This window comes from Schistocerca piceifrons, chromosome X (assembly GCF_021461385.2).
Source record: "Schistocerca piceifrons isolate TAMUIC-IGC-003096 chromosome X, iqSchPice1.1, whole genome shotgun sequence".
NCBI lineage: Eukaryota > Metazoa > Arthropoda > Insecta > Orthoptera > Acrididae > Schistocerca > Schistocerca piceifrons.
The window spans coordinates 276,709,998-276,736,115 of NC_060149.1; the positions used below are offsets into that span (position 1 = coordinate 276,709,998).

The window sequence follows — 26,118 nt, forward strand, 5'->3', positions numbered from 1 at the left end:
GTGCTTGACCTTGTAGAGAATAATTGGTTGATGTTTTCTTGGAAACAGAATATACTGCATGCATTTTACGGTCTGCTGACTCTCACTATCTGAATCCCATAGGGAACGTCTGGGATGCACTAGAGAGAGACAGGTTGTATCATGTCAACATCCACCAACCACTCTCCAAAACTTGCGAGCAGCTGTGCAGGAAGACTGGGCATTATTACCTCAACATGGCACTGATGTCATTATCCACAGCATGCCCCATCAATGTCAGGCCTATATTGGTGCCACAGGTGGTCACACGCCATAGTGAGCACATTAACCGGTTGTCAAAATGTGTGTGCAAATCTGTTAAGTTGGAAAAAAAACGAACAACATTTTCGTCTGCTATTATGTATGTTGCACTTCTTAATGTTTCGTATTCTTTATGTTGTTTCTACTTTGCTATCATCTGTTTATACTGTTTTGTGGCAAAATAAATGCTGTCTTGCAAAATTTCCATTTGTTGCTTTTATTTTGGACACCAGTGTAGTTTTGTTTATATGACTTTTTGAAGTAATCATGATATCTGAGCTATATTCAGTATGACAGAGTGGAATATACTGTGATAATAAAATTCTTTGTTTTTAATTGTTTCTCATAAACAGAAATTTACACAAAGCTAGTGATTATCAGAAGTCTGCTGATTTGTCTTGAACAGTTAAGAAGTAAGTGACAAGTTTAAATGTGGCCTTACTTCTCTTCAAGACAGTCAACATGTAGTATCTCCCAACACTGCCATCTCTGATGAACACATCAAGAAGTTGTAGAGCATAATTAGTGATTAAAAGTGCGTGAAATAATAGGTGCTCATTAATATGAGAAGAGACAGTACAGTTCGTTTTACACAAAGAGTTAAGAGAAAGCTTTGTGCAAGACTGGTGTTGCAGTCATTGAATACTGACCAATATCAAATGCGAAAAGACATCCTCTGTAATGGTCGGACCATTTAAACAGGATCCAACAGGTTTTGTGTTCCAGTTAGTTGCTATGAACTATATGTAAGTCACAACAGAAAAGTAGCAGCAGTCAAACTAGTTGACGAAGCAAGTGAGCCTGTAGAAGAAAAGGTAAAGGGTAATTCATCTGATGGAAAGGATGGTCATTGTTTTCTGTGATGTGAAAGGATTTCTTCCTAATGATTACCTAGCAAAGGTTAAAGTGACAACTGGTGAGTGCTATGCAAATCTATTGTAGAGTAACATGGTATTGTTGGCTGAGAGCCACAGCTGCGCAGTTAGAAAGGGTTTCCTTCATCTGCACACAATGGCCTTTTTCCTTGTGGATATGTGAGTATTGCATCATATTTGTGTATCTTGAATGCAGGTGAGTGTAATGGATGTGTGTATAGTGTGGTGTTGTGTTTGTGTCATGTGATGATGATGATGAGGATGAGGATGATGATGATGATGATGAGATGATGATAAGAGGAGGAAGAGGGTAAAACACAGGGCTGGTATGTAGCCTATTCCTCTCGAATAGCATCAAGGGGACCACTGGGCTTAACATCCTCATCCAATGGACAGATCACAATCAACAGAATTAAGATTCTCTGTGAATATAAGAGAACAGAGGGAGAGGTATCTGTATCTATCATAATATATACTACAATAGTGTGAAAAGGATAGATTGATACTCAACATATAGAAGAGATGGGCACAACAAAAATACTTCTGTACGTGTACGTTATAGCGTTCGGCCAAGTCTCTGGTTGCTGTGGCCACAGTGGCCAGTAGAGACAGTGGGGCTGAAAGCTAAAATATATAGTAGTCGTTTTGGCTGAAAGCTAAAATACATAGTAGTCTTTTTGTTGTATGTGTCTACGACTCAACATCTCCTCTACATGGTGAATAGCAGTCTATCCTTTTCATAATATTGTTATTATTCCATATTGGACTTTCCCTTTTTTAATAATACTATATATACTACAAAATATATTATCAATTAAGTGAAAAATTTGCTACACTGAATAGTCTACAAAGAAGGACTTACTTAATTGTGAATAGTAGGCCAGGGGGAAAGCAATAAGCAAAACTGAATGTTTAAAATTCCTGGGTATGTGTATTATCATGAATTTTAGAACTCTTATCATCATCTTATAGACTTAGGTTCACCAACTATTGTTGCATTTGCTGATTTTTGTCAAGCAAAATATTAAATAGTTATATTAATGTGTATACTGTCGCCCTTAAATGTTATAAAGAATGCTGCTTGGGACAGTTCTTTATAAAAGACAAAGCTTTTTCCTCATAAAAACATATAGTGAGTGTAAAATGCAATGTACACCCTTCCATTCATGGAAAACTGAAAACATCATCACAAAGGATTTCTTATTTTTAAAACTTGTCATCAACAACCACTTAAAATTGTCAAACAACAGTATCAATTATAAATATAACACTCCAAATGAAAGTAAGTGCCAGTAACCATGGCTGGCTCAGAAATGAGTAATATAATATTATAAAATCCTAGGTGAAACGTAAACAATGAAAGGAGTAGAGAAACCACTTACTGTATTATGGAGGTGTTGAGCAGTAGATAGACACACAAATAAGAAATCGGACTTCATATTACAGCCAAAAAAGGTAGAAATCATCCCCAGAGCATAGAGATAGCACGTGTATGCAAGGCTACATAGTCCTGCTGTAGTGGTCCTTCAGAAGGGAAGGGTTGTGTTATTTGGTGCAGATGATGTGAACAAGGAAGAGACAAGGGGAAAAGAGAGAGAGAGAGAGAGAGAGAGAGAGAGAGAGAGAGAGAGAGATTGGGGGGGGGGGGGGGGCACCGAGGAGAGGTGATAGGAGTGTGACACAAGAGAAAGCCTGCCCTGTTGCAGGCATATGTTTTATTTTGTATTATATGGTGGTGTTGTAAGAGATGGAAATTCAGAGGAGGAGGGGGAGGGGGGGGGGGGGAGGAGGGATGGAGCAGGCTGGAATAGAGGGAGACTTGATGAGAGAGTTCTGTGTGGGAGGATAGACATACAGAATTATAAAACACACTAAAATTATAAAGACAGATTGAAGTTAGGATGAGTAAGGTGCAGATATGAACTGTGAAACAGGGTTTGTAGCCGACCATTTGTGATCAGCAATATATTTTCCAATTAGGTGTTCAACCTTAATCTTGGCCCTTAGGTATTGCCTGCCTTGTACATTCATTCAGCAGGAAGGAGTAAATTAGACTGCTGTGATGATGTTTGGCCACTTCCAGTGTGAATTAAATGTACTGAAAGATACTGAAAATAATTGTAAAAACCAACTGAAACTATTTTTGTGTGATAGATGCTGCCGATATAAGGAGAAATGTTTGGAAGTGAATTTCTGTGTATTATCAGTAACTTTAAAATTTTGTTTGAGTTTATTTACAAGAAAAAAAAAATATACACACTTTTAAGACTGGCTATTCAAACCATATGCTTAGAAATCACAATGGACATGGGTTGAACAGGTAGTACAGCAGTTGAGCAACAGATGGCTGTAGTGTTGTGATGCGTCAGTGTCAGTGCACACAGTGAGGCCACAGTACAAACACAACTGATATGCAAGCAGCAAAATAGCATTCTCAAATGGTATCGGAAGTTCGAGAGCATCTGTGAAGCACGATGACATTGGAGGCAAGAATATGGAACTGAACTACCAACACACATAAGTATTGCTCACTTCATGATAAATCTGAAACTGCTGGAACAATTATAGATATGCATAAGGGAAGATCAGGCCAGCCACGCACAGCAGCAGGTGAAGGACATTCACACACTTGCCACAAAAATCGGCACCACAATGTGCACCTGAAGCAGGCATGAGTAGGGCAAGCGGAAGTCATATTTAGCACAGATTAAAATTTAAGGTTTACATCCTGCAGTTGTTACATGCATTGAATGAGGATGAACAAGATAGAAGTAATTATTTTTTTAAATGGTTCCTTGTGTAGGTTGAACATGACGTTAATTTTGTTTCCAAAGTGGTGTGGTCTGATGAGGCACAGTTTAAATTAAACAGCGCGCAAACGGGTATAACTTTGAGTACTCGGGCCCGCGAAATCCACATGTTTATGTCAAGCGAGCGGCCAGTGTTCCAGGACTTATCCTTAAGGGTACTGATTGAACCTTTCTTTTTTGTAGGTATGGTACTGGTAGAAGTTACCTGGAGATGCTGGACTCACTAATTTTACAATCCATTCGTGCTTTGTTTGCTGATAAACGTTTTTTCTTACAACAGGATGACGATCCAGCCCACTTTCAAAGGGACGTGCATGCTTAGCTGAATAACAATTGTATTGGATGAAGGGTTCTCATTGAGTTCCCCGCATATTCTCCTGGTTTGACACCATTAGACTTTTGTTTGTGGATTACCCTCAAGAATGTAGTGTACATCAGGGAGCCACGCACTCTAGCAGAATTGCGCCATGAAATTGAAACAGCTTGTAAAGCAATTCCTGTAGCTACTACAGATGTGTCCTTGAATGTACGGCATCACGCTCAGAAGTGTTTGGGGGCGGGTGCTTTGCAATTTCAACACTTATTGTAATTATTTAACTTTGAGCCATTGTAATACTGATGATAATATGTAAGCTTATCTTTATCAAAGTATTTATGCATCTTTTGATCTACCCTGTATGTGTATAAACAATACGTATAAAAATAATCACTTATGTTGAGTTTACCTACTTTACTAATTTGTGTAATGGAATTGATTTCCAAAAAGAAACTACTTTCAAATATTCATAGATAGGAGGCAACCAATGTTTTCAAATACAGACCATCATAAAAGCAGTAGCTTTTTGAGGCTTCCTGAATAAAGCAGATGAGAATAGTTACATGAAGGAAATCATGCCACACAGATATTAAACAGGGAAATCATCCAAGACCCTTGGGTGAATGATCAGAATAGTTCTGGAAGTTAGTATGGGTGAGAGTATTTGTTCTTTGTATCTGCTGCTGTCTGGGTAGCAGATTTTTTTTTAAATATATGTTTTATTATAACAAGTTACCAAGAGTTACATATTCTCAACACCAATATGAATATCCTGGGCCATTGATATTAGTGTTTTTGATGGTGGTGGTGGTGGTGGTGGTGGTGATAATGGTAGTGGTAGTGAGTGGATGGGTTAATGAAATGCTTGGAGAGGTAAAAACAATCAGAATTGCTGTATACTGCTACAAACAGGATCCAACTAGGTTGAGAGCTACAAGATAAAATTCATCTGGATCTGTCACTTGAAATGGATGGAGGTTCATTTTCTACATATAGTTAAATACAGCTACATCTACATCTACATGGCTACTCTGCAAAATGAGCTGTCGTCCTCTGAATTTTTTTTATGTCTGTTGACAATCCTGTCTGGTAAGGACCACATACCATGCAGCAGTACTCCAGAAGATGACAGACAAACATAGTGCAGGCAGTCTTGTTAATAGAGCTGCTCTATCATCCATATGTTCTGCCAATAAAACACCTTCTTTGGATCACATTCCCCACTCCATTTTCTGCGTGATCGCTCCAATTTAAGTTGTTTGTGATTATAAAGCCTAAGTATTTAGTTAATTGACAGCCTTTAGATTTGTGTGATTTATCATGCAATCAAAATTTAACAAATTCTTTTCAGTAATCATATGGGTGACTTCACACTTCTTATTGTTTAGATTCAATTTCCACTTTTTGCATGATGCAGATATCTTATCTAAATCATTTTGCTATTGGTTTTGATCTTCTGGTGACTACTAGATGGCAGATAACAGCATCATCTGTAAACAATATAAGAGGGCTGCTCAGATTGTCTCCTAAATCATTTATATGGATTAGGAACAGCAGGGAGCCTGTAACACTTCCTTGGGGAACACCAGGTATCACATCTGTTTTACTCTGCAACTTTCCGTCAGTTACTGCAAACTGTGACCTTTCTGACAGGAAATCATGAATCCACTTGCACAACTGAAATGATGTTCCAGAGACACGCAGTTTGATTGGAAGCTGCTTGTGAGGAACAGTGTCAAGAGCCATCTATAAATCTCATGATTATTTATTGCTAAGGGGTCGAGTATGTTTTCACAACCATTTACACTTGAGTTTGCACCTGAACTAATTATTCAAAATAATTTTTGAGAAGGCATGTAGTACAATTTTGGGTGATATTTGATGCCTACCACTGACTTTTAGCATGTATTTTTGCCAATATCTCGAGCATAGATTGAAGTTGCCGCCAACTGTAAATATAAATATACTTCTTATGATGGAAGTGTGGTTCAAAACTTTTGTTTTCTATGTAAAGTACTGGGAAGTATACCTTTAAATTTCTGTAGAAAAAGAATATAATGTGTATCATGAAACAGAAATCTTCTGTATATTATCAGGTTAAAGTTATTAGTTTGTAATACACACTTGAAATTTATATTTTTCAGTAATGTACTGCTTTTTTTCAGTTGGCTTCATGTTATGCCATTCAGCCCTCAACCAAGAAAAGGCAAATAAGCTATGGCTGAGTGCTCTGGAGTCAAGCTGGGTAATAGCTTTATTCCGAGATGAAGTTTTGTACATTCATTCCTACATTCAGAGCTATTTTGACACTCTTAAAGGATATGGGAAGAAAATATCAGAAGTAAAAGAGTGCTATAATCAAGCTGTCCAGAAAGCGTGAGTTTCATAAGTCACTTAAATATGTTTTGATGGCACTTATTAAACAATTGTTGTTTTTCATATCATTGAAGTTATGAGTTGGTAACAGTATTACATAGCTGTTGGTAACTTTGCTACTGTAATTTCTCATTTTAGTACTCAAATTTGGGGTTTACTCACTTTCCATTATTTACTGCTATTAAAAATTTCCTGTTAGATAAATTTCAAGACAGTCTTATTCATATGTGAATGCATACAGCATGTTTAAAGCTATGTGGGGGTCTAGGCCACTGACATATTCTCAAGGCTGGATCAAATAAGGATTTTGTAATTCATCTCCTTCATGAGTAAATTACACTTCCTTAATATTCTTCCCATAAATTTGATTGACTGTAACCTGCTGAATTAGTGTGAAGTATTCTACTGGCAGAAATCGTGAAATTGTTGAACATTACATGGACCATCAGTGGTGAGACTGAATCTCTTGTTGTTGACCATTTTTGTTTGAGTGATGTAATAATGTTTTTCTTGTGTGAGTAATTGATATTTTAAAGAATTTTCATTTATAACTGCTGGTAGCAAACTGGGGTGTTGTCTTTAACAAGTGGTTATTTGCAGTTTCACAGAAGCTGTTGGAGAGCTGTCCTACTCAGTTTTTGATGTAGGGATGGTTCCTTTAGAAAGGGCACAGCTGATTTCCTCATCTGTACTGTATGGTGTGTGGCGGACATTAAATAGTGCACCAAAACCATTTTGCTCCATTTCTGTTCAATTGCAAATGATGTGCAGGAAGAATAATTGTCAGTACAACGAAAAACCAGCCAAAGTTGCAAATTTCACTTTTTTTTATTCACTAAATTACTAGTTTCGGACTGGAACCCATTTTCAAATCACTGTAACAGATAGTCAAATTGGTATGTCCAAAAATGCAAAAAACGTGTCAAAATTGTGCAAATGAACAGGTGCAGCACATATAGATAACTATGCACTGTAACTGTTCGTATTCACATTTTTGACATGGTTTTTGCATTTTCAGAAATAAAAATTTGACTATCTGTTATGATGATCTAAAAGTGGGTCCCAACCCAAAAGTAGTCATCAAGTGAATAAAAAAACTGAAATTTGCAACTCTGGCTGGTTTTTCGTTGTACTGATTAACAGAAGTTTCTGACCTACAATTATTCCAGCATGATGGAAGTTCATAGACTAATTGTCAGCACTTCTTATGTAAACCTCAATTTCTCTAAGTTTACCATCATGATCATTATGCCAGATATGTGTTGGAGATAATAGTATACTTCTTGACTCATATTGGAACAAGAACTGTTGGAATTCTGAGAATAAGGTTCTCCATGATGCACAGTGGCTTCTTTACACTGTCTCCCATTACAGTTTGTTGAGCACTTCTGTGACACTTTTATGCAGGTTCCACAAATCCGTGAAGAGCTGTGCACCTCTCTCTCTATCTTTCTGTTTCTTTCTTTCTTTCTTTGGGTCCCAGGATAATGAGCAATACTTAAGAATTGTTCAAACAAGGGTTTTTAATCAAACTCTGTCAGGAGTAAATTACATTTCCTTAAAATTTTCCCACATTATATTACATTTGTTTAATGTTGAAAGTCAGGTGTCAAATTTCATATCAGCACTGGTTATTTATAAACATTCACATATTTTACAACAAATTTCAAATGACTTGACCTTACTGTATACAACTGCATTATTTCCAACAGCCTCAGAGAACTGCTAACATTGTCTGCCGGGCAATATATATCATGTACTGAACAGTAATAGGCCAGTCACACTTCTTATAATGTCTTCCCATTAAGAAAGATACATTTGTTTCAATTCAATCGCAACCTGTTCTGATATTCCATTAGTGGATGTTTTATCTAATGAAGTGGAACTAAATAGGAGACTTTCTGTGAGTCAATAAATATTGCTTCGCAGTGATGAATATTTCTGTATTTCTCTATGTGGTACACATTTCTTTGCCTGTATAACTTTCCTCATACAAATTATTGTTTTAACATGCATTAGTTTTGGTAATCAGAGAAGGCGTTGGAGGGTATGCTAGTTTATTTGGTAAACCAGGCAAACATTTACCTATATTGGTGTGGTGAACCACCTAAAACTATATGTGGATTTCAGAGTGAGCCAACCTATCGTTGTTAATGCAGTGAACAGTTTCATTATGGGCATTAAAAGTGTGAGCTGGTCTAGTCTTGCCTTTTGGGTACATTGTAACAAAATCTTTTATGCACCTTAGACCACTGTAAAATCTTCGTTTATGTTTATTTAAGTGGGGTAATGTCAATTACATGTAGTCTTAGATGAAGTTGCATCATATCCACAACTTATTACAGTCATAACTTGAATGTTGAATTATTTAAATACCAAATGAAAATAACAATGAAAAGAATGCTAGTAATCTTATAATGACACAGAATTTAAGAATTTATCCAATTTTGCTTTTAATAATAATAATAATAATAATAATAATAATAATAATAATAATTGACAAGGAATGGGAAAGACTTTACCAAAGCCTGTTTGGAGGAACCACCTCAGTATTTGGCCTGAATGATTCTGGAAAATCTTGAAAATTGAATCAAGATGGCAGGAACAGGTGCATGAGTTTGAATTATACTTAAAAGTGTCATTTTTGTATACTTCTGAATTTTAGGGACTTACAATTAGCAAATTGTAATTGGATGTACTTACACATGGTGTATATTGACAGCATTCAGTTCCCTCACTATTTTGCTTTTTTTGTCCTTAATTTTTATTGTAAATATTTTTTTCTCAGTTTACATTACACACAAAGGAGCAAAATAATATTGCTGTAACTATTGCAGTATAAGATACCCATATAAAATATGTTCAAAGAAATTTTGGGCTTGAAGCCGGTTGTCATGAAATACATTCCATGATATTTTCGGTTGGGCATCTGCCACTCCTCCTAAGGTTAGTCACTGAAGACACATAAAGACACCCCCCCCCCCCCCCCCCCAACACAATTTATTAGTGTGCTGTGAGTATTCTGCACATGCATTAAGATCGTGGTGGCAGACTGACCAAACTACTTGGGAGGGCAGCATCCTTACTGGCAGGATTGTGGAACTCAGCTGACTCAGAGTTGCCACTCACTGTGGTCATCTGTGCTCTCTGTTGTCTTTGATTAGAGCAGATCGTGGAGATAATAGTCTTCCCTGTACTATCCAACTTGTAGCTGCTGTCACACTTCATCAGATTTTCTTTCAGGCATATTTCCATGCATTTCTGAATAATGGAATCCAAAAAAGATGTTACTGTGGCCAGAATTATTGTTTTATCATATTCCATTGAATGCTTGACTGCAAAAGGTGAGTGCGGGTGCTGATGTTTAGTACAATGTTTCTCCACAGTAACGCTTGGTCTGGCTTACATAAATCATGCCACATTGGCAAGGTATTTGTAAATTCCACCTGTCCTGCACTGACAAGTTGTCCATCTCTGATCCCAGAAGGTCTGCAGTCTTAGATGGTGGGCAGGAAAACCACTTTCACCCGAAATTTAGAGAGAATTCTAAAAAAGAAATGGCCAACATGAAATTGGGAAGTGGGTGAAAAAAAATGTTCAGTGTCAAAATCGAGTAGCTCATGAAGCTATTGTTCTTTCACCTCTTCACATTAAAATCAGATTAATTAAACAATTTTTAAAGGTGAGGGATCAAAACTGGCAGTGGGTTTGCATACTTTGCTGAAAAATTTCTTCATCTGGCCTCAGCAATAATAAAAATTGTATTTGTGGGCTCTCAGATCATGGGAGCTTCAGCTAGATCAAAATTTTGAGACATGCCCGACTGACGAAGAATTGCAAGCATAGCACTGTTTCAATGAAGAATCCGCATTTGGGAGGACGATGGTTCAATCCCATGTCCGGCCATCCTGATTTACGTTTTCTGTGATTTTCCTAAATCGCTTCAGGCAAATGCTGGGATGGTTCCTTTGAATGGGCACCGCTGACTTCCTCCTGTATCCTTCCCTAATCTGATGAGACCGATGACCCTCACTGTCTGGTCTCCTCCCCCAAATAACCCAGCCCAATCCTCGGGATAAGTTCAAGTTCAATGAAGTATCAGAAAACTTCCTTGGAAGAAGATGAGCTGCAAATAACAAGGAAGTGAATCAAGTGATCAACACTTGTCAGGATCTTTGCTGCAACATGTCTTTGAAAGTGCATTTCCTGTACTCTCACATTGACTTCTTCTTAGAGAGTTGCAGTGATGTATCAAATAAACACTGAGAAAGGTTCCACAAAGACATACCTACCATGGGAACATACTATAAGAATCACAGCATTTCTCCTCCAAAAATATAAAAAAAAGTTCTTTTTGTATGTAGGAACAGTGTAATCAATCACCTTAAGAAAAGACAGTTTCCAACTGACTTTCAGAATTTTGTTGTGGCCTTGCTTCCATCAATAATGAATTGTGTGAAGGCCAACAAAAATTGGTTGTTGTTCCAGAAGACATTGATGCTGAATGCAGCATAATTGATGTGAAAAAGGTATCCTTAGACATACTGAAGACTGCAATACATTTGAGTTTGCATGAACATTTAGCTGTGAAAAAGAGCTGTCCCTGATGAATTCCACACAGTTTAAGTGAAGTTGAATTCCATACAATCTAAATGAAGCTTGAAATATGCTCATGTCAGTTAGTGTTAGGAAATATTCAAAAAAATCCTCTTAGGAAATGCAAAATATGTAAACAATATAGCAATAGGAGATGAAACCTTGCTCTGTTCATAAGAATTGGAGAATAAGCAGTAATCAGCAGTTTGGGTGTTTCAAGATAAACTGAAACCAATAAAAGTGATTTGTTCGTGAAGCAGTTCCAAGAAAATTATAACTTGTTTCTTTGGTTACAAAGGCACATGTCATGACCATAGCTTTAGGGAATTGAAGAATAGTTAATGCTGAATGGTATAAAATTTGTTTGGCAAAAGTCATCATTGAAATCGGAAAAAACTATGGCATGTCAAACAATTTATTGTTTGATGGGGAAAAGTTGCCATTATGTGTTACTGAATCATTGCTCATATTCACCTGATGTGTCACTTAACTCATTCTTTTCATTTTCTTATGACAAACAAAAAATGCACCTCAAGAAGTCATTGTATCCTTTGATAACCATGTTTTTGGGTACCAACATCGGAGTGAAAAAATGTTTCAAAAATTGATTTGAATGCTTGCAAAAGTGTGTAAATTTTGAAAGGGAATCTTTAGAGAAAACATAAAATGATTAGTACTGAAAAAAATTCTTTTCTTTAATTATATGTGTTCCCTGGGTCATGCTAAATGGTGATCATTGCAGGGAACTCAACAAGTTTTGGATGGGTATGGATTTAGTTTTGGATGGGTATGGATTTTGTGAACATGGGGTTCCTGGGCTATAGAACTGATGAGCTCCAACATTTCTTGTAACTGTAGGATCTAGAAATGTTTTAGGAACCACCATACATTGTGGCATGGCAGTGTATTGTTATGTCACAGAGAACAGTGATCTTTGCGTAACCGTTTGGATTAAGATGTTGGTAAAAGCTCCTCTTTATTAAGTGTAATCGTGGAGGGGGGGGGGGGGGGGGCGATGAGTCAGTTTCAAGGTGTACCAGTGGGGTATGACTGTTTGGACAAAAAGTGCATTCTAGCTAGGGCTAGTCTTTGTTTGAATTGATATTCATTTCCCTAGCCACTTGTCAGAATGTGGAATCTTAAGTTTTCGGAAAAAGCCTTCGTCAGAAAAGAAAGAAAAACACACACAGATGAACACAAGCATGCACACCTTAATTCCACATGAGTGCTGTCTCCAATCACCATGACCAGACTGCAAGTGTTGCGTTGAGCAAAAGCAGCTATCTGTAATGGGGCAGGGAAGGGGGAGGGATAGCAAGGCGCAGTTGGGGTAGAGAAGAGTGTGCTGTGACTAGAATACGGCAGAATAAGGCTACCAGGGGCAAAGAATGGTGGGTGCACTGGCAGAGAGTAGTGCATAATGAGGGTGAGGAAATTTGAATTGGGAGAAGTTGATAGGACAGAGTGGGCAGAGACTGTTTGGTGGTGGGTGTGGGGACAGTAGGTCATCGTAGGTTGTGCCTGTCTTCAACTCCATGTGTTGTCTTTATGGTGAATAGCAATCTTATCTTTATCATAATTGTTGATATTCCAATCTGGACTTACCATTGTTTCAATTTTCAGTTTTTAACAAAAATTCTCCCAGTGGCTCATTTGATCCATTAGAGATTATTCACGCCATGCCAAATAAACAAGTCCATGTGCTTTAGCCTACCTGTAAAGATATGGCCATACTTGCTGTGCTACTTAGTAATAACAAATCATTTTATGCATGACATGCAGTGTACTTATTGATATTAAAATAAATGATGGAACCTTTGACACACTGTCATCATTTTAAATACACTAAACATTGGAGAGGCTTGCAAGTTCTTATAAATCAGACAGTTGCTCAAAAAATTGCTTAATACAGACAATAAGAGCTGTACTAGTAAACAAGCTGTTAAATGCATAGAGATCATAAATTTTAAAATACATATTACACATGTCTTATCATCAGCTAAAATAGAAGGCACATACCCAAATAAGATTGGTTCTGCCTTCTCATCAGAATCTAAAATGTGTTCTATTAAGATGTGATATGCTGAAGTGCATATTCCACATTCACAAAAGGCAAGTGGGTGCTCTCGCCTGTGTATAAATCTGTGTTTCAGGGATCAGTGCCTTGTATGGAAACAGGCCGCATCTGTATCTGTGACTGGAAGACAGGAGCAAGGACATGGCTTATTTCCTTCCCCAAAAGTCTCAAATCTGAGCTTATGGTCTGTCTCTATAGATGTTGTCATCAATGGGACATTAAACCTGATTCTTCCTTCCTTCCAGCCACAGATTTGGGATGCAGTGGCACTGACTTGTATCAGTATAAGGAAATGCTCTCTGAAGCATAGCTTTCTACACCGGCAAAAGTAGCCATTTGCTGGTCATGGATGTAGAATATACATTTCCGTATGCTCCATTTTAATGAAATAGATTTTATGAAGGACAAAACCAAACTTATTTGGGTACATGCCCTCTATTTTAATTGATAATGGGATTTGCAGGGCAAGCATTTTAAAATTTGTGAATTGTCTAGACTGAAATCTAAACTTATTGTATGGTTATGTAATATATATTGTGTAGTAGTGCATTAAAATAGCCTTTACCCATTATCATTGTACTTTAGTATTGTTTCATATATGTACTTTAATTTCACTATAGGCTTTGTTGAATGGGTTATCCGTCTGTTGTTTTAATCTGCTGTCGTTCTGATATGTAAGTTTACATTTTATAGGAATAAATTATTACTTTATTTCCTCACATAAAAATGTTGTGATGCAGGGCACACCGACACCAAGAAAGAAGGAAGTTTCTGCGTACAACTTTAAAGGAACTCGGCTTGATACTTACAGACCAGCCAGGATTACTTGGTCCTAAGGTAAATTTATTTAACTGCATAACTATCACAGATAAATTATGAGCCAGATGTGCTAACCAATTCTTACCTTTAGGAGACAGAGTTTTAAATACTGACTGTAGGCAGAAATAAAAGTCAAAATGACAACACTATCCCAGTTTTCGGAACTGTTAATTCCTTCCTCGGGTAAGAGGGAGGGAGAGGTTAGGGAAGTTTAAAAAGAAAGGGCAGGTCACTTAGACCCCAGGATGAGAGTGACCACCTTTAGTGAAGATAGGGCTAGACAAAAGATGAAGGGGGAAGCGTTAAAGAGAGTAGGAGGTTAGAGGTGGTAAGCATTGTGCCAACTTCACTCCAAAGATAGCAAGAACTGAGTGAGAACCTTTGGCATTGCTCCCAAAGACCTTGCATTAAAAGTCCCCATCTGTGGCTGCAACCCATCCTTCTACCAAACCTCTTTATATTCCAGATTGATCAATCCTTATTCCTTATGCACCTTATCCCTGATCAAGATATTGGCTCTGCCAACCACTATTCCCAACAACTGCTGCCTCTCTTTCAAATCCTCCACCTGGCTGTGCTAACATACTCAGTGCAAATCTTCTTGAAGCCAGCAATAAAGATGAGCAAAATGCCTCATGCTACTTAAAGAAGTTATCCAGCCAGTTGATCAAATATTACAACAAAGGTTTCTCTTTCCCCTGCTTCCACAACTACCATCCACAACACTGCCACCAACATCCCCCGTCCTAGCCAACAAGCCCATCTCCCAGTCCCAACACATCTCCCACAACCCCCCAACCGTAACTGTTATCAATCATCAACACCTCATAACCCTGATGTCCATTCAGTCCTTTATCTCTTATCCTGATCACTCCCTGATCTTGAAACATCCATTCTTTTCAGAGCCCTAACTTTCAGTCCCACAACAAAATTCAAACACACTGCCCTAGTTGAAGAACCTCTAACCTTACTTGGCAATACCACTTCACCACCCACTCCCAACTAACAATGAACAGAGTGAGCATTGAATTCTGGCTAGACAGGCCCTGTCTCACATCCAAGAGTGATCCTTCTCCTCTTGCCCAAAACCATCATTTCTCACTTCCAGCACTGCCTCTTAATCCTTCCTGAAAAATACCACCAAAATCTCAAACCTCACTCAAGCTGACTCCTGAACTATCCATGTCCTGAAGGCATGCTGCTCCATCAACTTTTCCCTCTGGACAAAGCCTCCATTGCTGTAGTACGTGAGTGTGAGGACTATGTGGCAGAGGGACATTATCAGCTCTTGGACACCTCATCATACAAAACTGTTAATGATAGTCCCGTTCCCCTTCCATCCAGACTAGGATAGAGAAAATACTGAAACCTTAGCCCCCACACAATGACTTAAACTACTTCCACAGAACTCCTTACCTTTCCTGATCCATGAACCCTCACTTTCTACCTACTTCCCAAAATACATGAAAACAACCATCCTGGCTGTCCCATAGTAGCTGGCCTCAAAACCTCCCACCAAACTCATCTCAGCCCTGGGTTGACCAGCACCCCTAACTCACCACACAAAGCCTCCTGTCCTACATAAAAGACAAGTCACTTCGTGGAATGTCTCAAATCCATTCCCATTCATCTGGCACCTGGTACCTCATTGTCACCATCGATGTCACCTCACTTTCCACAAACCTCCAACATGCACAGCCCTAGAACACTAATTTTCCCAATAACCACCTGAAAATCATCTTATTGTCACCCAAGCCAATTTCGTCATTATCCATAGCTATTTCACTTTTGAGTGGCAAATGTACAAACAAATCAGGGACTGCTGTGGGAAGCAGGATTGCCCTTCCTAAGCCAATCTTTTCTTGAGCCATTCCCCAACACCCAGAAACTTGGCTCCTTAACTTGGTTCAGAGTTATTGATGACAGCTTTGTGGTCTGTATGTAGTGAGGAAGAACTCCTCTGCATCCTGCAAAAACTTAATTATTTCTACAGCTTGAATTCACCTAATGCTTTTCCAAAGCCACCTTCCTTAACTTTGACCTCCACCATTGCAAACTTCAGTCCAAACAAACCAAACCAATAAGCAGCAATGCATATAGTTTGACAGCCGCTCCTCCTTCCACAGCAAATGGTCATTTCCCTACAGCCTAGACATTTGCAGCAAATGTGTCTGCCCCACCAATAAATCTGTCTACACCAACAGCAATTACTTCTCAGGCTTTCCTTCACTACAGTTATGCCTCAGATACCATTCACAAACAAATTCCCTCTGCAACATCCACCTCTCTCCCTCCGACTAATACAATTACCCACAACCAAAAAACTTGGACGCATCTTGTTTGTCACTTAGTACCTTCCAGGCCTTGAATGACTTAATACTTTACTCTGTCAATCCTATAACTTTGTCAAGTTAAATTCTGAAATGAGATCTTCTCTCTTTCATATTCTCCCCAAACCATCCACTGCCCTCCTAAACTCTGTAACAGCCTAGTCAAACCATATGATATTCCCAAAACATTATACATACCCAAAGATACCTACCCTTGCAATTGTCTCCTCTGTAAAATCTGCCCCATGCACTCACCCGCTACCACCTTCTCTTGCCCCACAAATGATAAATCCTACAATATCAAAGGCAGAGTAACTTGTGAAACTACATATGTTGTCTGTCAGCTAACTTGTGTCAACTGTGCAGTGTTATGTATAGGCATGACCACTACTAAACTCACTGAGCACATGAATGGCCATACAAGAACTGTCCGATTGGGTACCAAGGTGCTGAGCATGCTCTGCAGCATGGCTCGAGGGATCTCAGTGCTTCCTATACTACATTGGTATTTGAATCCTCCCACCCTATACTTGTTTCACTGAACTCTGGAGATGGGAACTTGTTCTCCAACATATCCTTGCATCTCAACACCCTCCTGGACTTTATCTGCAATATATGACGGTAATATCTGTTCCCGAAAGAACAGTTACTGTTGATGACCATGCAGCTTTTGCTAGAATGAAATGATAATTAAATGGACACCCTCACTGCAAACAGGTGTTTATATACTTCATTGGGGACATGTTGAAAATGTGTGCTCTGACTGGGACTGGAACCCGGGATCTCCTGCTTACAGGGCAGACGCTCTATCCATCTGAGCCTCCGAGGGCACAGGGGATAGTGTGCCTGCAGGGACTTATCCCTTGCACGCTCCCCGTGAGACCCACATTCTCAACATGTCCACACCACTACATTCTTAGTGCGCCTAATAGATGTTTGCCCATCATACTCATTACTCATGGCAGAGTAATCTACCAAGTCCTGTACGAGTTCAGGCATAGCGTGTGCCTTTGCACAAGAAGGCCAGTGGCCGGGAAGCCATATTTTAACTATATATGACGGTAGTATCTGTTCCCGAAAGAACAGTTACCATTGATGACCATGCAGCTTTTGCTAGAATGAAATGGTAATTAAATGGACACCCTCTGGAATTTTTCCATCCGGGAGAAAACCGGGAAAAACTCGGGAATTGTTTAGAATTCCGGGAATTTTTCTTTGTTTTAGTTTTCAGTTAAATTTTTGTGATTTTGACTGGTAAGAACCAATACTCTAACAAAGGATATTATTGTATCCCACAACTGCAGAATAATACTGCAGCAACAAAACAAAAAAAAAAAAAAAACTTAAGTTGCAAAGGAAATGTGTCGTATACAACAACAAAACAGTGCTCATACAAGTGTCTGCCAACAGTAAAGTGTGTCAAAGGCTTTAGGAACACTATGCAATGCTTTATAACAAATTGCCTCCAATGAGCGTGACATGACAACTGTTTAAATTAGATTCGTTTGAGCAGTTGCAGGCGGGCTCTTGCGCATGCGCAGTTGAGTTGCGTATGAGTAGTACCTTCTCCCGTTTCTGGTTACACAAGTGTGACTGTTCACTACTACTTAATATTGCCCTGGTTCGGAAATATCGTAGATCCGGGGCCGATGCACAGAGCAGTCCGAGTTGTGGTGGGGAGGTGGGTCCCCCCACGTGACCTGTGTTTACGTTCAGTGATTTTGTTGTTCCTCTTTGTTTATTGCTCTCACGTTAAATGATAACAAAAGGGATTTTTGTGGTGGGGGGGCCTATCAAATGAATTAAAATATGTTCGCATAATTACGGCAGGCTAAAATATGTTAATAGTTTCAGATTTTGTTTCCACAGTCAAGCAGTAATCGCCTTACAGAACAATGAAGTTATTTTTGCGGTTTGCTAAAGAGATTTAGCTTTTACTAATCCTTTCTACTGAGGCAGTCAATTTATTTGAAATGAAGTGTTTAATTTCACACTATTGGCTAGTTTCAACTGTTCGCTGCATTTGAAGTGCACTTATGGAATTATACTACAATAAAGAACCAAACATGAGTACTGGTACTCCAAGAAAATTTACATGCAGATGTGCATTTTAAGCTGAATTATGCACTTTAGTATGGTTCGTGAAATCCCGACGCTCTTGAAGTATCCTTTGATGTCTTGTTTCTTTTATGACATAGTGTAAGATCTTTTAATGTTTTACACGTACGAACATATGGGCTTAGTGCGTCATCCTAGCTGCGCAAGCGCAGTGACGCATTATCTGGCACTTTCTTGCAACTGCTGAAACGAACCTATTTCTAACGGGTCGTGGGAAAATATTGCTAATGGTAGTTTGAAAAGCATTACATTCAAAGCAGATTTCCTTTTACGCAAGATGAATTATGTGCGAGAATGTACAATGAATTTCTTAAATCACAAAGCGTTTGACTCTCATCTAAAAATCAACTCTTTGAGGACGACCATTTAGAAGTATTTCGAGCCCAGAAGATGAAACATTTGCGTCGTTATTAAAAATTTTACTGGCACATTTGTGTGTGTATCTTAAAGTGCAACACGTGCAAAAAAGATCAAGAGTAGCTTCTCTTCCAACTTATTAATCTTCGAGACCAATATTATATGTGAATGCTGTGTATATTAATTTAAGCCATTAACTTTTCTTATTTGTGTATTCGCGCTACTTAAGAGTGATCTTGCTATTGGCTGACTACATCACATGTCCTATTGCTGTCATCAGCTGGCGAGATCACGTGGATGAGCTATGACGCTTACAAAAGCGTATCGCAATCTCAGTTGCAGTGCTTCAGAAAGTGACATGCGTTATTTGGTGGAATTCAAATTTATACCTTCGTAATACGAAAATATGCAGCGTACATGTTGCTGCACATCAAAGGTCTTTCAAAACGTGTTTTTCCCCCTGAGTTTCGTTTTCTGAACTGCCTGGAAATTCTACGTCGGTATATAAAACCATAAACATTCAAAGGATTGATGACTTTTACAGTACCGAGGAAGAGTATACTGTCACTTAAGACGGAAAAAGTGTATTTTGATCTGGGAGAAAATGTATTTTTAACCAGGAAATCCGGGAAAAATCCGGGAATTTTTTTCCCTTGTCCACGTATACACCCTGATATACCACTTGTAGTGGTGTGGACATGTTGGGAATGTGGGTCTCACGGGGAGTGTGCAAGGGATAAGTCCCTGCAGGCACACTATCCTCTGTGCCCTCGGTGGCTCAGATGGATAGAGCGTCTGCCATGTAAGCAGGAGATCCCAGGTTCGAGTCCCGGTCGGGGCACACATTTTCAACATGTCCCCAATGAAGTATATAAACACCTGTTTGCAGCGAGGGTGTCCATTTAATTATCGTTTTATCTGCAATAACACATCCATCTGCCCCCCCCCCCCCCCCCCCGGAAGAAAAGATCTTTTTTCATTTTACTTGTTATTCTTTCATTTTTGTTTTCTTATATATTGTGTCTTATTTGTTTTCTTTATTACTTTTATTTTTTTTCAGCTTTATTCTCCCTCCTCAACTCTCTCTCTTTTTTCCTAATATCCTAGGTCCTAATTGCACTATTCATTTCTCTTCTTCCTAATCTATTATTTCTTCTCACTCTGTCCTTATCATCTCTGGAGTGAAGCTCACAGTTCTTATCAGTATACCATTTTTGACCTCTTTGGCCTCCTACTCTCCCACTTCATCTTTGTCTACCCTCATCCTTGCTATAGGTGGGCCCCTCTCATCCTGAGGTCTGAGTGACCTACCTTGTTAAACTTCCCAATCTATCCCTCTCTCCTACCAGAGGAAAGAACTAATAGTTCCAAAAGCTTGGATAGTGTCATCTTGTTTGCTTTGATATGTATTGACTAGCAGTACTAAACATTTAGCTTCCTGAAAGTAAGTACAGGCCAGCAATTCTGTCTCATAATTTATTAAGTATCACAAATGTATGTGGAGCTGCATGTACATAAACATATGCATTTTTGCTTATGTGAAACTCTCTCATCCCTTCTCTCTTTATCCTCTCCATCATCCTCACCACTCTCTTTTTCCCTCCTCCTCCCCCCCCCCCCCCTCTCTCTCTCTCTCTCTCTCTCCTCTCTCTCTCTCTCTCTCACACACACACACACACACACACACACACACACAAACACTGGCACAACAACAAAAAAATTACTAACATTTTGTAGAAGAAAATGTGTAGATCTTTGTATTAAAATTTAAATACAGTGTTTTATGTGTGAGTAATTTTATGTCTTTTTTAAGAAACAGCTATGAGATTTTGTAGCAGTGCAATGTCTTAGAAGGATTTTATCATGAGTTGATACAAGATTAATTTGAGTTGCACATAACGCAAAATATCATGCGTTTTAGGTTATTACAGTGTGACTGAAAGAAAGGGCATCAAGCACATCAGTCTTCACTGATTCAAATCCTTTTACCTATTGTATTGGCTTAGAGATGAAGCCTATGAAGAAAAAGTGAGCAGTCAGGTGTCAAAGGTTAAGTAGTTCAAACACCTACTTGTCTCACATTCTTGTTGTCTTACCTGTGGTGGCAATAACACACTAAGAAATATTGCATCTTGCATTTTCTAATGTTATTTACTGATGTGTGCTTTATATTTGTGCTCCCCACACCCTTTCCCACTCCTTTATAGTTTGTACAAACGCCTTAACCTGTTGTTCTGTATATCTGAGAAGAGGAGAGTAAGACAAGTCATTCATGGTTTAGTTAGACTGTTTGAAATGTTGCCTGAAAATTTTCACTCAGTATTGTTAAAGCACAAGATTGTATTTAAGTCTATAATTTGATGTGTATTATATTATGGAAGTAACTCAGCAGGCTGTTTCAGCTTTAGTGTATTTCATAAAGGTCAAATAGTTCTTAATTTCTTTGTGGGTGTTATGTATCTGTCCTAAAGAATAGCATGGTTTTATGCTTCAAATGTGAAAGAAGGAACAGATATCAGAGTAAATATATGGTTTATAATCAGGAAATAAGCTCTTACACACCAACCATTGTTGTTGTAAATGGATTTTAGAACCAATGTGTCAGAAACTGTGCATATAATGACATTTGTTGTTGACTTTTTGATGTAGGGGAATAGAGAAATTAAAGTGCTGTGACAAGGTACAGACATCAAAAGTAGTTATCTAAGAATTCAGAATGGAGTTTGATGAAAGGAAAGGAATTTTTTTGCTGCAGCTGTCAGGAAACTGTGACCATCAGGAAATTAATTCCTGGGTGTGAGCAGATGTGAATATTGTAAAAAAGTAGTGGGGGAGTGGAAGGAATAAAAGTCACATAGAAATAAAAAGAAAATATTACTTCTAAATGTCATGTGCATAACTGAAAACAGAGGTGTTCGACTGGAAAACAGTGATGTAATCTGTAGGGCCTACTATATGTCTGTTCCAGTTTATGCTTCAGGAATCCAGACAGTGTTAAAATGAGAGCATGTAAGAGGAACATGAAGTGAAATTTGTAATAATCAGACTAGGGTACATGATCATCAGTAAGATAAGAAATGGAGACAGTTTACGGAACAAAAGAGCTGTTATATGAAGGATATTCAGTAAGATTAAAATAAAAGAATATAAAACAATAGTGATTTTCATTGGCTAATGATTAGCATTGATTGCTACTAATATAGATGTGATCTGTGTGAGTCTTGGTGATAACACAGATTTACAGACACACTGTGGTGCAAAGTGGGATTAATATGTCTTATTAAGACCATATTGATAGTTTTCTGGGCAAAGAAGTAGGAGAATTTACAGACATTTCTCCAGAATGATGTTAAATTGTAAAGAATTGCAGCAGGATGTGGGACTTGTGCTTTCTCCTTCTCTTCCTCCTCACTCTTCTGTGGCTGATACACATGGGCTGGTCATGTTACATGCATACCAGCTTAATGGTACCTTGTGTGCTTACTGCTTGATAATACCAAGCTACCAATTGCCAGCTTGTAATTTACAAGTGTATAGCAACCAGTGGGTGTCATAGCTCTTAGGCATCCTTGGATGAATCTATTGTATCCCAAACCTAAGATTAGAAGTTCTTAGCATAGGATGAACGTCTAACCATCTGACTAAATCTGTCTTAATATAGCCTTTGGTTGCCAGTTGCCATTCATTCAGTAAAAGATACCTCAATGTCATGTGACTAAGTTCACTACACCAGCAGCTATATCTCTCTCACTGCACTAACTATTGTCCTATTAACACAGGTTTTCACTGCCCATGTTTGCTCATGTTAAAACTGCCAAGCTGTGTGGCCATGGACAATATATAGAACTGTGTAATAGCATTTCACTCCCATCTGCAGGAGGCATCTTTAGAGATAAAAACTGGCAACTACATATGTAATTCAAGGGGCCCTGATTTTATAGGCACATTATAAGCTTTATATCAAGGGTGGACAAACGCGCTATTGCGGGTGTGGGCGCTCGTTAGTTCCCACACTGCTTGCTCATGGGCACTATCAGCCAGCACTTCCCCCTCCACCTCTCTGCTAACACCACTCATTTGTTGCCGATGTGTGTGTGTGTGTGTGTGTGTGTGTGTGTGTGTGTGTGTGTGTGTGTGTGTGTCAAGATGGCCTGACCACTTCATGTCTTTAGTCTTGTCGGTATCGAAGTCTCTTTTGTATTCGCTGTAGGACAAAGTTAGTGAGAGGCTGAGGAGTTAAGATCCTCAAACAAAATCAATCAAATCCATTCGCTTCAACCCCACAGTGAGAAGAATATTAAGTTCTTTTTTTAACACAAACCAGCCTTCAGTGGCTCTTTTTTAATGTTATTTTACTGGCATGGAAGGTGTACCACCTGAAGCAACATTTTCAACTCATTCATGAGAAACTCATGATCACTTTGGAGAAGGCCAAACTTCTCCAACTAAAACAGAAGAGAGAGGAAGGTGTAAGTTCATACAGGTGTACTGTATAAGGTAATTGGATTGATAAAATAAATAAATAAATAAATAAATAAATAAAATGTATTAGACAAGCTTTTGGAGACAATGGCTTCTTCTTCAGGCAGAAGGGTTGAAGGGGAAAGAAGAGGGTGAAGGAAAATGACTGGAGATGTCTACTAAGAGGTAGATTTCAGGAAAGTCTCCAAGTGCTGCAGGTCAGGGGAGATTTACCAGACAAGATGAAAAGGAAAGACTGGTTGTTGGGGACTGCACTGGATGATATTTGAAAACTCTCAGGTTTTCAAATCTCATCCAGTGAATTCATATTTGAAGTATTTTCCGTTATTATGGCAGTGATTTAAACTTGATGTTACATTTGGGGATAACATTTCAAATTTGATAAGGGTTGTGTTTCCTTCTTCATATAGGAGCACTCTAGAAAATAAAACTTCAATTGAGCCTTCTGATTGATAAAATGTGCCATGAATGTATAGAAACTATTATTTATAGTTGCCCATCCACTGTTGCCTACGGTGGTCAAGTCGTTTTTTTAATTTGTTGATAACTGGGCATTAGAGAGAGAGGGCAAAACATATTTATGAATTTTTGAAAATTGTATGTATATAATATCATATTTTATTTAATGTAATAAACTTGTCGGGTTTACTTATGGGTTGTTGCAAATGAAAATAAGTTTAGGATGAGGGTGTCACAAAAGAAAATAAATGATAATCTGATAGGGAACCAAATGAAAATGGCAGACTGAATACAGATTGAGAGTCACTTCAGTTTTCTGTAAGGGAAAGTTCATCTGAAGTGGAAGCAGACCTCAGTGAAGACAATTCACGTAGAACAATTTTTCAGATTTCTGCAGAAAATCATTTGCGTTGGCTTCCATAACCCACATTGTTCCAAAGGTACTGTTGGCTGCTTGGACTTTGGACATATCTACAGGTCTGATGAGAAGCCAGGGAAAACAGGAAGTTATCTGTTGGCAGTAATGACATATTCCTCTTTTTTACTCAGTTTGGTAAAATGATACATATACAGCTTGATCTCTTCTAGTCGAAGGAGTTGTGGTTGACTTATATCCTGAAACATTAAAATATGTTGGATGGAAAAATTAAATGCTTACTATTAAAAAGCAGTTTTTCAGTAACAAAAACTTGAAATGAGAACAAATGTACATTAAGTGTATTCTGTAATCTCTAAATGCACTAATATATGTGTAAAATTTAATGATGTAATGTACATAACATTATTATTAATGAACATATATGGAGGACCAATATTGAATGGAGAGCACATTGCCGTGAGGTGAATCAGTGAGTCAGCCAAGAGTCAGCCAAGAGTACAAAGAGTGGTGGGGTGTCTTCAGAGTTGCCTTGTGACCTGCTCTTTGTGATGTCAGGAATGGTATGGGAGCAGTGAGCCACCGCTGGGAACTAAATCAGTGGTGAGTCAATATCACAAAGAACAGAGTGACTCCTGAGTCAGGAGTGAGAAGTCAGTTCCTTGCAGCTTGCTAGCTCCTAAGTAAGCTGCCAACTACTTCCTCTCTGCAGAGTATTGTATCTCACCATTGAAGCATCAAATGGGCTGCCATGCCAGCTCTGTGCAAGCTGTATCTTCAAACCAATAGCAGAAAAAAAAAGGAAAGAAAATGTTTTCTGCAATAATGCAGTGTTCTAAAGAACTTCGTTATTTTCATGGCTGGAAACCTGTTCACAACAGTTAGGTATATAATAAAGACACACACATCATCTGTAGCATATTTTTCTGCGGCTAAGTCTGGGCCCACTGATGCAGCAGCCTGCCCTAGAATTTTTATTCACTGGCTACATAGGAGTGGTATTTTAGACATGAAGGGCAACAGCTCATTGTTTTTTGAGTCCTTGATCATTCACTCTGTAGAAGGCTCAAGCTCTTTTAGTCAATTTAGGAGTGGATCACCCACCTCTAGTCCTCAAACAGAGCTACTAAATTCACTGGAAAGAAGTATTTTATATATTGAAAATAGCTGCATTCAGAGGAATAATTGTAAACAAGAAGTCCGATGCTAAAGTTGCCAACAACTCTGGTCCATGTGAATGTCATTCTGTCAGTTCTATTTCATAAGGTTGCATTGATGAGGCTACATATCTGGCCACTTGATGAGCCAGTTCACTTACAAGAACAACTCATTTACTTACATTTAGCATTAAAAAATTGGTTACTCCAGTGAGGAGGTGGAATGAGCACTGTGACTACAAAAAGACAATTACAGGACTAATGAGGAATAATAACTACAAAGTTTTTTTTTTCCTCTTGCACTGTCAAGATTACTGATGGAATTGGGTAAAATGGGGTTTAAATGATTTTGAAACCTATTAGGAAACTAAAGTGATCCTTCAGAACTGCAAAAGATGTGCTTTGCTATGTGGAGACGACAAAATAAAATTTTATAAGTCAAGCATCATAGCCAAGAGAACACATTATCACGTGCAGCTGTTCAGAGGCAATAGAAATTTATGAACAACATGATAATTTTAACAGAAAGGAATAAATAGTTAAATAAAATGAAATATGGGCACCAACTTCACACCAAGAAATCAGCTTAAATGACTGATCACTATTAATTGAGAATGGTGTCATTGGAGATAATCACAGGCTCAGCATCACTTGACAAATGGTAGTGCAATGTGATTTATAATGCACGTAT

The 26,118-nt window shown here is 38.4% G+C and overlaps 1 protein-coding gene and 1 non-coding gene across 6 annotated transcripts in view; both read left to right on the top strand.

Annotated features, from left to right (window-relative positions):
• LOC124721531 (membrane-associated protein Hem) overlaps positions 1-26,118 on the top strand; it is a 186,506-nt gene that overhangs the window by 37,933 nt on the left and 122,455 nt on the right. For all 5 annotated transcript variants that reach the window (XM_047246551.1, XM_047246553.1, XM_047246552.1 and 2 more), the window contains 2 exons: positions 6,446-6,656; positions 14,070-14,166. In XM_047246551.1, the coding sequence (XP_047102507.1) occupies positions 6,446-6,656; positions 14,070-14,166 (308 nt within the window). The remainder of the gene's footprint in view (positions 1-6,445; positions 6,657-14,069; positions 14,167-26,118) is intronic.
• On the top strand, positions 19,720-19,794 carry Trnat-ugu. The gene has a single exon. It is a non-coding gene; the product is annotated as a tRNA-Thr (tRNA).